We start from the raw sequence: 13463 nt of genomic DNA, 5'->3' as shown, positions 1-13463 counted from the left end.
GAAAATGTATTTAAGGTGGCCACTTGCAAGTAGTTCTCCTATTTGATTCTCCTATGAAGAGTAGCGTCTTGGGCTCCTCAAAACAACTCTCAAATGATCTGAAAACAAAGATTATTCAACATAGCTTTTCAGGGGAAGGATACAAAAAGTTATCTCAGAGATTTAATCTGTCAGTTTACACTGTGAGGAACATAGTAAGGAAATGGAAGAACACAGGTACAGATCTTGTTAAGCCCAGAAGTGGCAGGCCAAGAAAAATATCAGAAAGACAGAGAAGAAGAATGGTGAGAACAGTCAAGGACAATCCACAGACCACCTCCAAAGACCTGCAGCATCATCTTGCTGCAGATGGTGTCACTGTGCATCGGTCAACAATACAGCGCACTTTGCAGAAGGAGAAGCTGTATGGGAGAGTGATGGGAAAGAAGCCGTTTCTGCAAGCACGCCACAAACAGAGTCGCCTGAGGTATGCAAAAGCACATTTGGACAAGCCAGTTACATTTTGGAAGAAGGTCCTGTGGACTGATGAAACAAAGATTGAGTTGTTTGGTCAAACAAAAAGGCGTTATGCATGGAGGCTAAAAAACACAGCATTCCAAGAAAAACACTTGCTACCCACAGTAAAATTTGGTGGAGGTTCCATCATGCTTTGGGGCTGTGTGGCCAATGCCGGCACCGGTAATCTTGTTAAAGTTGAGGGTCACATGGATTCAACTTAGTATCAGCAGATTCTTGACAATAATGTGCAAGAATCAGTGACGAAGTTGAAGTTACGCAGGGGATGGATATTTCAGCAAGACAATGATCCAAAACACCGCTCCAAATCTACTCAGGCATTCATGCAGAGGAACAATTACAATGTTCTGGAATGGCCATCCTAGTCCCCAGACCTGAATATCATTGAACATCTGTGGGATGATTTGAAGCGGACTGTCCATGCTCGGCGACCATCAAACTTAACAGAACTGGAATTGTTTTGAAAACAGGAATGGTCACAAATACCTTCATCCAGGATCCAGGAACTCATTAATAGCTACAGGAAGCGACTAGAGGCTGTTATTTTTGGAAAAAGGAGGATCTACGAAATATTAATGTCACTTTTGTGTTGAGGTGCCCATACTTTTGCACAGGTCAAATTTTGTTAAAATGCAGATTGCACATTTTCTGTTAGTACAATAAACCTCATTTGAATCCAGAAATATAACCGAGTCCATCAGTTATTATATATATGAAACTGAAATAGCTGTTGCAAAAACCAAAATTGTTATAAAGAAAAAAGGTTAACATTAATAGGGGTGCCCAAACTTTAACATATGACTGTAAGGGCAGTGGAGAACAGTGACACACAAGAAGTAAGAAATGTCTCTATCTCCAGCAGAACTGCTTATCACTGTTGTTCATAGTTTGATAGAACATATATATTTGAGTAACATTTATAAAATTCATATGAAAGTTCAATTATGAAATATTAATACATTTTTTTTAAAGTCGGATTCGGTACATTTCTACCGACTCCAACCAAAACTAACTCCGACTCCACGACTCCGACTCCACAGCCCTGTCCAAAAGTAAAATATTTTTTTAGGGTTGCATTGCTTGAAAATAACAAACAGAAACATAATCCCCTTCCATCTCACTCGCGGATCCAGCACAAGCCTCGCAGAATGTCTGTGCTGACTCCAGAAATGATGATACTTGCTTCGCTTGGAAGTAACAGTACCACTGCAGTGATGAAGAGACTATAAGAGCTCGTCTTAAGATGTTTTTCTGGTTACATGCTCTTCTAGCTACGTGAACACTGCAGCAAATCACTAACTGTAGTGGTACAGTGAAATCTGAACCAGTTACAGAGCTTGCACAGAATTCTGAAGCTGCCTACACTGGGTTTGCGATGGAGCTTTAGAATTAGTTTTAACAAACTTTTGTATAAATCAGTAGTACAAGAGAATATAACAAACTTTCTCTTTCCCCCATGACGGCACCACGGATAGAGAGGGGATCTGCCCCACGGGGACAGGAAACTTACAGAAAAAAGGCGGTACCTCTCTCCCGCATCAGTTGGTTTCCTCATTCTCGAATGCAGCTAGAAGGGCCCTATGGCTCAATTGCTGGACGGGAGACCTGCAGACAAAATCAAAACTTTGCTCCATTCCCTGTGAAGGTGAATTCCTTTTCGGACCTACGCTAGACGATATACTTGACAAAGCGGGGGATAAAAAGAAGTCTTTCCCTAACCCATCCAATTTCCCCTTCAAGCATTTTCGGAGCAGGAAATTTATCCAGAGGAAGCCGCCTAAGAATTCCCAGGACAAGTGGGAAGATAGAAGAGGCAAAGGAAAGGGGTTCATGTTTGGAAAACCGGCAGACAAGAAGCCACCCCAATGAAGGTGTCTCCCTGGTAGGAGGAAGATTGGCCCTCTTCTTCCCAACCTGGGAAGACATTTCAAAACAGTCAATGGATCTTAGACATCATAAAAACAGGCCTCAAATTAAAATTTCACATCTCACCCAAACCCTCTTTCGTAGTGACCCCACAGAGGCAGTCGGCAGAAGAACAAGCCGCAATTCAACAGGAGATTCAGACCCTGGTGGAGAAATCAGTACTGCAAGAGGTCCCTCACCAAGAAAGAGGAGAAGGCTTCTATTCCCCTATCTTCCTGAGGAAGAAGCCAGATGGGACATTCAGGACAATAATAAACCTAAAAAAATTAAACAAGTCTGGTAATCCACCCATTCAAAATGGAAACAATAAAATCTGCAGTGAAAATGCTGTTTCCGTCCTGTTACATGACTGTACTCGATCTAAAGGACGCGTACTACCACGTCCCCATACACACGGACTACCGCCAATTTCTCAGGATAGCAGTAACCGTGGGGGGGAGAGATAAAGCACTACCAGTTCAAAGCTCTTCCATTCGGGCTGGCCATCATCCCGAGGGTATTCACAAAAATCATAGCAGAGGTTATGGCACATCTAAGAAAACAGAACGTCCTAATAGTCCCATACTTGGACGATTTCCTAGTAATAGGCAACTCCCCATCACACTGCAGGGACCAGTTGCACAGGACCATGGATTCTCTGACCGACCTAGGTTGGCTGCTAAACCTACCAAAATCCCGAACGGTCCCGAGCCAAGTACAAGAGTATTTGGGCATAACCATAGATTCCCTCAGGCAGGAATGTCGACTCCCGGAAGGGAAAATGCTACACATAACGCAAATAGCAACAGGGGCTATAACTCACACAGTAACAAAACTGAGGAAGGCCATGTCCCTACTCGGGTCATTGACTGCCTGTATACCAGCCGTATGCAAATATAAAAAGAGAGAAGCCAGCGCTGCTGGTGGTCAGAACGCATAACATGAAGTGCAATGCACATATTAACATTTAACTGTATTCAAAATGAGACATTTGGCAAAGGCAATCTCATGTGGGGGGTCCTACTCTACATTATTATTCACTCTGCCATTACGGCCTCCTGAATATTTTAAAAGTAAGACCATATCTATTGCAAATGTACCTGAAACATGTCTGAATCGCTCCCATGCAGCCAGATGAAACAAGTGCAGATAAAGGCCAACCAGATAAAGATGTTAATATGTGCATTGCACTTCATGTTATGCGTTCTGACCACAAGCAGCGCTGGCTTCTCTTTATATTTACATATTGTGTTGTGGCCGACCACCACTGTTGCCGTGCGCGCTGGGTTATGTTAGCCTTTTTTGCTGTGTTCATTGTGATGGCTCTAGGCTGCTGTGCACACACACAGCAGCCCCGACCTGCCCCAGGCTTTATTTAATTTGTGCACCTGTGTCTGAGCCTGCATCGCCCTTCATCTGTGTTTGCTGGTCGGGCAGTGTGTGGAGGTCAAACCTGAGATGTCTATGTTCAGACCTGGCTGGCCTTTATCTGCACTTATTTCATCTGGCTGCACGGGAGCGATTCAGACATGTTTCAGGTAAGTTTGTATTAGATATGGTCTTGCTTTTAAAATATTCAGTAGGCCGCAATGGCACAGTGAATAATAAAAATGTAGAGTAGGACCCCCCACATGAGATTGCGGCGGGGTGGCTCAATTTATTGATCAATATTTTGCCAAATGTCTCATTTTGAATACAGTCAGATGTTAATATGTGCATTGCACTTCATGTTATGCGTTCTGACCACAAGCAGCGCTGGCATCTCTCTTTTTATATTTGTATACTAGCCGTGCAGTGGGCTCAAGCCCATACAAGGGATCTACAGGGGGAAATACAAGCGGCAGAATTTTCCCTTCACGGAGTTTTAGAAGGGCGGTTAGACATATCACCCGAAACAGCTCATTCACTACAGTGGTGGACGGAATCAGCCATTATACCGGGGTCCCTTGGGTAATACCGGTATCTCGAGTCCTCACTACAGACTGAAGCCCCAGGGGGTGGGGGGCTCACTTGGACAATCAGGTAACTCAAGGGGTCTGGACAGAGGACGAAAAGGCAGCCTCCTCGAATATGAAGGAGCTGTTAGCGGTAAAACTCGCCCTCCTGCACTTTGTGTAATCCCTCAGATCCCACCACGTAAGGGTGTTTTCGGACCACAGCACGGTAGTGGCTTACGTAAACCATCAGGGGGGCACAAGATCCCGCGCCCTAATGACAGTGACAAGATCAATCCTCCAGTTTGCAGAGGGAAACCTGGGCTCACTGACGGCACTCCACATAAAAGGGGACAGACAACGTCACGGCGGACTTTCTAAGTCGCACACAGTTGAGACAGGGCGAGTGGGAGTTGAACCAGGAAATTTTCAACTAGATCACGAAACTATGGGGGAAACCCGGTATAGATCTATTCGCCAACAGGACGAATCGGAAGGTGAAAATCTTCTATTCCATAGACCCCTCCGGGAATCCAGTAGCCCAGGATGCCCTCATGATCTCCTTGCACTTCCCTCTTGCTTATGCGTTTCCACCAATAGCCCTAATTCCATCAGTTCTGAGGAAGATTCGGGAGGACAAAGAAAGGGTAATATTAATAGCGCTCTTCTGGCCAAGAAGGACGTGGTTCTCGTGGTTGAGGAGAATGTCCATCTCCGACCCTTGGGTCCTCCCGGATATCCTGAACCTACTCTCTCAGGGCCCGGTACTACACCCTCAGGTGGAGAACCTACATATAACGGCCTGGAATTCGAAAGGGCTCTATTAATCAACAGAGGCTTCTCCCAAAATTTGGTATCCACTCTACCACGAAGCAGAAAACCGATAACCACTAAACAGTACGGGAGGGTCTGGAGGAAGTTCCTTTCAGTATCAAGGGCCTGTCCAAAGGGGAAGGTACCCATACCAAAGATCTTTGAGTTCCTGCAAAAGGGCTTAGAGCAAGGTCTGGCTACCAGCACATTAAAGGTTCAAGTGGCGGCCCTGAGAGCCCTATACAACTGTGATTTGGTAGGGAATCGTTGGGTGTCCAGATTCATTAAGGCAGCCGGTAGATCCAGGCCCGTGTCTTCCTTAAACACCCCTCCCTGGGATCTAAACTTGGTACTCTCAACCCTGACCAACCCGCCCTTTGAGCCTTTGCAAGAAGCTCCGCTAAAATTAATATCTCTCAAGACCTCCCTCTTGATAGCCCTTACATCGGCCCGTAGAATTAGTGACATCCAGGCCCTATCAGCCTTCCCTCCATTTACACAGATCCTGGATGACAGGGTGGTACTTAGGACAGACCCAGCCTATTTGCCAAAGGTAGCGTCCCGATTCCACAGAACTCAAGAAATCTCCCTCCCCTCCTTTTGCCCCATCCCAAAAACAAGGGAGAAGAGCACACATTAGATGTCAGGAGATGCCTAATTGAATACCTAGCAGCCACCAGGGAGTGTAGAAAGGATAGGTTTCTTTTTGTCTGCTTCCAGGGGTCAAAGAAAGGGTGAAAGGCATCAAAGAGCATGCTGGCGAGGTGGAAAAGGGACCCCATCACCTTGTCGTACTCGTCACAAGGTGCGGACATTCCAGGCAGAATAACGGCCCTTTGCACAAGAGCGGTGTCAACTTCCTGGGCAGAGAGAGCAGGCGTCTTCATTGAACAAATATGTAGAGCCGCCGCTTGGTCCTCTCCTTCGACTTTCTTTAACCACTATCGGCTGGACCTAGCCACCTCCTCTGATCTAACCTTTGGTAAAAGGGTGCTGGAGGCAGTGGTCCCCCCCTAATAAATAGTCTCTGCCATTCTCTCCGTGGTGCCGTCATGGGGGAAAGAGAAAATCGTAGTTACTTACCGTTAACGGTATTTCTCTGAGCCCATGACGGCACCCATATATTCCCTCCCTACACGCATGGGGTGCGCACTTATTGTAAATACAGTTTAATCGAAAAGTCACGTGGTGTCTCCTCTACGCAGTTTATTGATTATAGAAATTTATTTTTCTTAAAGTTGTTGTGTTAGTATTAGGCTGAAGTTCTGTTAATGCTCTGTAAAACAACTGATGCGGGAGAGAGGTACCGCCTTTTTATCTGTAGGTTTCCTGTCCCCGTGGGGCGGATCCCCTCTCTTTCCGTGGTGCCGTCATGGGCTCAGAGAAATACTGTTAACGGTAAGTAACTACGATTTTGTATTGTGTCTTAAAATAGAACTCTGCTCCTTTCCAGGACGTCCTTCCTGACAGCCGCATGGAGGTTGTCCTTCCTTCCTTACAGGGACAGGAAATTTACGAGAGGTTAAAAGTCCCCCCCCCACCCACATTCAACAGTGTTTTTCCTGTCCCTGTAAGGACAGGGACGAGAGAGAAGGTTGGGGTTGGAACTCCGGAGGGATTTACCTTTTTGATGCGCTCGGGGGTGCATCTTCTTCTTCCCCCTGTTAAGACACCCGGGGCCGACACCCCCCCGAGGGGGGGTTCCTCAGCCAGGTTCCCCGTTGAGCGGGTTGGAGCTGCTGACATCACATCTGGGGCAGCGGAGGAACTTCCGGATGTGTTCCAGGCTGGAACGCAAGATGCGACGCTCTTACTAGTGACGTCAGACGCCGGGTACTCAGCAGATGGATTCCGGAAAAGGACCTGCCGGGCAGTGGGAAGAGAAGGTAGGAAATAAAACTGCCTAAGGCTAGTTTCACATTAGTGCTTTTGAGCGCAGCGACGGCCTGCGCACAGCCGCCGCTAAGCCCTGCCCCCCGCCGCGCTTCCGCCGGTAGCGCCCCCTACCGGCGCATGACGCTGCATGCGTCCTGCGTCCCCTATCTTTATCACTGGGGGCGCAGGCCGTGCGCAGTATGCGTTTGGCGGCGCATGTGCCTTTTTGACGGTGCGCCGAGCGCAACCAAACTGCAGCAGGTTGCAGGTCGGCGCACCGTCAAAAGGACGCATGCGCCGCCAAACGCATACTACGCACGGCCTGTGCCCCCAGTGATAAAGATAGGGGACGCAGGACGCATGCAGCATCATGCGCCGGTAGGCGGAGCTACCGGCGGAGGCGCGGCAGGGGGTGGGGCTTAGCGGCGGCCATGCGCAGGCCGTCGCTGCGCTCAAAAGCGCTAATGTGAAACTAGCCTTAGTCAGTGTCAGGCTGTAACAGAATAAACCTCTGGAACAGCATGGAGGACCCTGTGAGGAGTATTGCCCCCCCGAATCACCAATGATTGCTAATACAATACCGGCCTCAACACCTGTGGCCAGGAGGTCTGCCATTGCCTCAGGGAAGTCCAGGAGATGTGCCCTCTGTAGAAGCAAGCTGCCTGACTCGGGCTAAACAGCTGTGTGAAGAATGCATATGTAAAGTCATCAAGGATGAACAATCTTCCTTTCTGAAGGAAATGCGATCAATGGTTAGAGAGGAAGTTTAGGATTCCATCTCAGGCCTTTTACCATCCCAGTCACCCCAGCAGGGTCCCCTTTCTAAAAGACCGAGATGGGAAATGGAGCAATCCTCAGAGGAGGAGGATCAGTCCATATGCTCAGACCTGGAGGAAGAGGGGGAAATCACCTCGGAACCTCCTGAAATACCTTTTTTCCTCGGACGACACAGATGAGCTGCTCCGGGCCGTCAGAGCGACTATGCAGATAGAAGAATACCAGAGGCCTCAGTCGATACAAGATGAGATGTTTAGGGGTCTGAGGTCACAAATTCTGTCTGTTTCCTGTCAATGACCATATCCGTGCAATGATCATAGAGAAGGGTTTGGTTATCCCTCTGGATTTGAGGCTCCGTCTGCCTTTTGACCCAGACGATATAAAGACCTGGGATGACATTCCAAAAATTGATGTTCCAGTAGCCAGAGTGTCTAGAAAGACTTGAATTCCGTTTGAAGACTCATCTAGCCTCAGAGACCCTATGGACAGAAAGGCGGAAGGACTCCTTTAACCGCTTCCCGACCGCCCACAGTAGATAAACATTGGCGCTTGCTGGGCTTTGTGCAGCGCCGACGTTTATATACTGTCGGCGGTTTTGTGCCCCCCGGGACCCCCACATACTTTACAACACGGGGATCCCGGTGCACAATGCATGCTGGGACCCCCGACGTCATCGAGACCTGATTGGTTCAGGTCCTGATGACGTCAGCGTCACAGCAGCCAATGGGAGCGATCGCTGGGAAAGCTGCTTGTTTCCCGGCGATCTCACTCATTGTAACGTGGCTTCTCCTCTGATCTAACACTGACAGATGATCAGAGGTGAAGCAGCGTTACTGTGTGACTAGATCGCTGCCTGGCAACAGGGCTGTGGAGTCGGAGTCGTGGAGTCGGAGTCGGTGCTCATTTTGGTGGAGTCGGAGTTGGAGTCGGTATAAAATGGACCGACTCCGACTGCTAAAATATATAATAAATTGGGTAGAGTAATTCAATGCAGGATGTGCTGAATATTTTTTCATAGGAGTTTGGGAAAGTTATGAAATGTCCTATAAATGGCTGTTATATTCCTGATCTAAGGCTACATTCACACACAGCGTTTTTCCTGTGTTTTTTGAGGATACGTTTTTCAGCTGCAAAAGCTGATCATCTTTTTAAAAAACCGCATCACCTGAAAGGTTTTTGAGCTCATAGATAATGTTTTCAATAGCAAAAGCAGATTAGAAATCTGCTCTATCTATCCATTTATCCATATCTGTCTATCCATATCGTATCTGTACCAAAAAGAATGAAAACCGGGTAGTACACCAATATATATTCTGTTCTATCTAAATATCTTGATTATTGGATCATAAAAATGATTAAATGTCTGAGGTTCACATTGTACTACAATAAATTTTTCATTTAAATATAAGCAATATGTGTGGGAGTCGGAGTCGTGGAGTCGGAGTTGGAGTCGGAGTCGGTGTAAGGGAAATTGAGGAGTCGGAGTCGCAGGTTTGGCTTACCGACTCCACAGCCCTGCTGGCACAGCTGATCGCTGCCTGGCACAGCTGTGCCAGGCAGCGATCTTGTCACACAGTAACGCTGCTTCACCTCTGATCATCTGTCAATGTGAGATCAGAGGAGAAGTCACGTTACTGTGTGCCAGGCAGCGATCTTGTCACATAGTAACGCTGCTTCACCTCTGATCATCTGTCAATGTGAGATCAGAGGAGAAGTCACGTTACTGTGTGCCAGGCAGCGATCTTGTCACATAGTAACGCTGCTTCTCCTTTGATCATCTGTCAGTGTGAGATCAGAGGAGAAGTGGCGTTACTATGAGTCAGATCGCAGCGCAGCGATCTTGTCACAAAAATAAAAAAGTAAAGAAAAAAAAAAAAAGCAGGTACACGGGTTAGGGTTAGGGCTAGGGCTGGGATTAAGGTTATGGGTGTGTTGGTGTTAGGTTTGTGGTTAGGGTTATGGTTAGGGCTGAGATTAGGGTTAGGGGTGTGTTGGGGTTAGGGTTGGAATTAGAATTGGGGGTTTCCACTGTTTAGGTATTGTACATCAGGGGCTCTGTAAATGCATTATTTTGCCCGCAGAACATTCCATCAAAGTCTGCATTTCAGAACGTCACTACTTCCCTTCCGAGCCCCGACGTGTGCCCATACAGTAGTTTTCTCCCACATATGGGGCATCAGCGTACTCAGGACAAATTGGACAACAACTCTTAGGGTCCAATTTCTCCTGTTACCCTTGTGAAAATAAAAATTGGGGGCTAAAAGATCATTTTTGTGGAAAAAAAAATGATTTTTTTATTTTCACGCCTCTACATTATAAACTTTACTGAAACACTTGGGGGTTCAAAGTGCTCACCACACATCTAGATAAGTTCCTTGGGGGGTCTAGTTTCCAAAATGGGGTCACTTGTGGGGGATTTCCACTGTTTAGGTACATCAGGGGCTCTGCAAACGCACATGACACCCGCAGACCTTTCCATCAAAGTCTGCATTCCAGAACGTCACTACTTCCCTTCCGAGCACCACCGTGTGCCCAAACAGTAGTTTTCTTCCACATATGGGGTATCAGCGTACTCAGGACAAATTGGACAACAACTTTTGGGGTCCAATTTCTCCTGTTACCCTTGTGAAAATAAAAATTGGGGGCTAAAAGGTCTTTTTGTGGAAAAAAAAATGATTTTTTATTTTCATGGCTCTACGTTATAAACTTCTGTGAAGCACTTGGGGGTTCAAAGTATTCACAACACATCTAGATAAGTTCTTTAAGGGGTCTAGTTTCCAAAATGGGGTCACTTGTGGGGGGTTTCCACTGTTTAGGTACATCAGGGGCTCTCCAAATGCGACATGGCATCCGATCTCAATTCCTGCCAATTCTGCATTGAAAAAGTCAAACGGCGCTCCTTCCGTTCTGAGCTCTGCCGTGTGCTCAAACAGTGGTTTAGCCCCACATACGGGGTATCTGCGTATTCAGGAGAAATTGCACAAAAAATTTTGTGGTTCATTTTCTCTTTTTACACTTGTGAGAATAAAAAAAAATGGTTTTGAAGTAAAATGTTTGTGAAAAAAAGTTAAATGTTTATTTTTTCCTTTCATATTCCATTCATTCATGTGAAGCACCTGAAGGGTTAATAAACTTCTTGAATGTGGTTTTGAGTACATTGAGAGGTGCAGTTTTTAGAATGGTGTCACTTTTGGGTATTTTCTGTCATATTGACCCCCCAAACTCACTTCAAATGTGAGGTGGTCCCTAAAAAAAAATGGTGTTGCAAATTTTGTTGTAAAAATGAGAAATCGCTGGTCAACTTTTAACCCTTATAACTTCCTAAAAAAAAAAATTTGTTTCCAAAATTGTGCAGATGTAAAGTAGACATGTGGGAAATGTTATTTATTAACTATTTTGTGCAATATCACTCTCTGATTTAAGGGCATAAAAATTAAAAGTTTGAAAATTGCAAAATTTTCTAAATTTTCGCCAAATTTTGATTTTTTTAACAAATAAGCGCAGCTCATATCTAAGAAATTTTACCACCATCATGAAGTACAATATGTCATGAGAAAACAATGTCAGAATCAGTAGGATCCGTTGAAGCGTTCTAGAGTTATGACCTGATAAAGTGACACTGGTCAGAATTGAAAAAATTGGCCCGGTCACGAAGGCAAAAACAGGCTCGGGTGTGAAGGGGTTAAAGGGCTTGGGAAACATCTGCGGCAATCATTAAAGCAAATATTGCCTCCCCATCAGTGGCCAGGTCCATTCAGATATCCAGTACAGGGGAAGAAATAAGGAAAAGAAAGCGTCAAAATCTTCCTGAGCTAGATGGATAATAGCCGCCATCTCCCTAGTATATGAGGCCCAGGGGTTACTCATCCCGGTAGGTTTGAAAGCCCACTCCACCAGAGCAGTAGCAACCTCTTGGGCAGAGAAGGCAGGTGCCTTGGTGGATCAAATTTGTAGTGCAGCTACCTGGTCTAGCTTAAATACGTTCTGTAAACATTATAAGCTGGATACTTTGGCAGGAAATCAGATGGCCTTTGGCCGTAAGGTTCTGCAGGCAGTAGTACCGCTTAAAGTACTTTGGTATTCTCCATGGTGCTGTCAGGTGGGATGTCGTGGAAAACCGGAATTGGATCTACCGGTAATGTTATTTCCAGGTGTCCATCTTGACAGCACTGGTAATTCCTTCTCTTAAATTTTGTATTTGTGATGTTTAATCTTGTACAAAATTTGAATAAATAACAATTGCACCCATCCAGGTGTTGTACTTGGGAAAAATCACTGGTGAAGGTGGGTGGCGGGGGGGGGGGGGGGACTTTTAACCTCTCGTGCATTTCCTATCCCTATATGGAGGGAAGGACAACCTCCATGGTGCTGCCAGGATGGACTCCTGGAAACAACATTACCGGTAGGTCTAATTCGTTTTTTTTTCCCCACTTAAAAGCCATTTCTTCCCCTATACATCCTGAACTCATCATTCACTCTGAAAAACTGCTCAAATTCATCTTGCAAGGTGAATTGCCTGCAAAGTGAGGTGTCACCTTTCACAGCATATTGGAGTCTATAGAGAAAGTAAGCATGAACAGCAAAGAGACAAATAGATCTGTGCTGCAGATTCCCTAGCATGTCCTTTTTCACCCCCAGAGCTGGATTCACAGCTACAAAGCTCAATGTCCTCCATGCTGTTTCTATGTGCTACCAAAGGAAAGAGCAGGAAACCCTGTTTGTGTGTTTAGTGTATGGGAGCTAGTTACCACTCATTAGCTCAGTCAGTCGCAAATTTAGCTCCCATTCAATGCATTGTGAATAAGATTTCTGGTTTAGATTTCTCTGTTCTTATTTGCAGCTGCTCAGTTCATATATTCTAAGCGGGACAGACATTCTAGCTTCACTGAGCCTTTGGAAGAAGAAGAGGAAGATCAATATGAAGATGATAAATCCAAACCTTCCTGCTCGACGCTGAGTCCTTTAGATCAAGGTAGCGGAGGCTCATTTCTCATATACTCACAGTTTGCACTCTTAGGGACCCATTTAACATATTTCATTTATTTTTCAGCTCGCTTATATTCCTGCCTGGATCAAATGAGAGAAGTCCTAGGAGAATCTGTGTCGGAGCAAATGATGACCGATGCAGTATTGCAATGTGGCTTTGACGTAGCAAAGTCCCTGGATTTCGTCTTCAAGCAAGATAGCAACACTAACAAGAAGCCTGTTACCCAAGACTCCTCTATTGAAAGACCAGGAAAAGGTATGTTTCTTTTATAATTGCTTCTTTTATATTCACACAGTTCACAATTTCACAACTTTGACTATGTAGTGCTAGGTCAGTTGTCAGGCTTTGGAGTGTGGAAGCTTTAATTAAAAAAGAAAAAAAAACCCTGTTCACTGGAAGCAGCTGACACTCTAGTAGCGCTGTTCTAGATGTGTATTTTGGATTTATTTGTGTCACTGGATATTTCCTTGTTTATTATGCTTCAGACATGTAGTAGTCTTACTGTGCATACAACTTTTGATTGTTTTTAAAGGGAAACCTCTGTCACTGTTTTTGCTACCCCGTCTGAGAGCTGCATGATGTAGGGTCAGAGACTCTGATTCCAGCAATGTGTCACTTACTGGACTCCTTGCTGCAGTTTTGATAAAATCCCTGTT

At 45.6% G+C, this 13463-nt stretch overlaps 1 protein-coding gene across 3 annotated transcripts in view; it reads left to right on the top strand.

The window, feature by feature from the left end:
• The window catches only part of HBS1L (HBS1 like translational GTPase), a 146486-nt gene that overhangs the window by 14375 nt on the left and 118648 nt on the right, over nucleotides 1-13463 (top strand). For 2 of the 3 annotated variants that reach the window (XM_073575851.1, XM_073575852.1), the window contains exons 3-4: nucleotides 12661-12792; nucleotides 12871-13062. The exons of the other annotated variant lie outside the window; for it this stretch is intronic. In XM_073575851.1, coding sequence (XP_073431952.1) covers nucleotides 12661-12792; nucleotides 12871-13062 — 324 coding nt within the window. The remainder of the gene's footprint in view (nucleotides 1-12660; nucleotides 12793-12870; nucleotides 13063-13463) is intronic. 3 annotated transcript variants of the gene reach the window in all.

Source organism: Dendrobates tinctorius, unplaced genomic scaffold (genome assembly GCF_039654945.1).
Source record: "Dendrobates tinctorius isolate UK_male_01 unplaced genomic scaffold, ASM3965494v1 ptg000046l, whole genome shotgun sequence".
In the NCBI taxonomy this organism is placed as follows: domain Eukaryota; kingdom Metazoa; phylum Chordata; class Amphibia; order Anura; family Dendrobatidae; genus Dendrobates; species Dendrobates tinctorius.
Note: the sequence above shows the minus strand (reverse complement) of the source record. Positions and strands in the feature narration are given on the sequence as shown.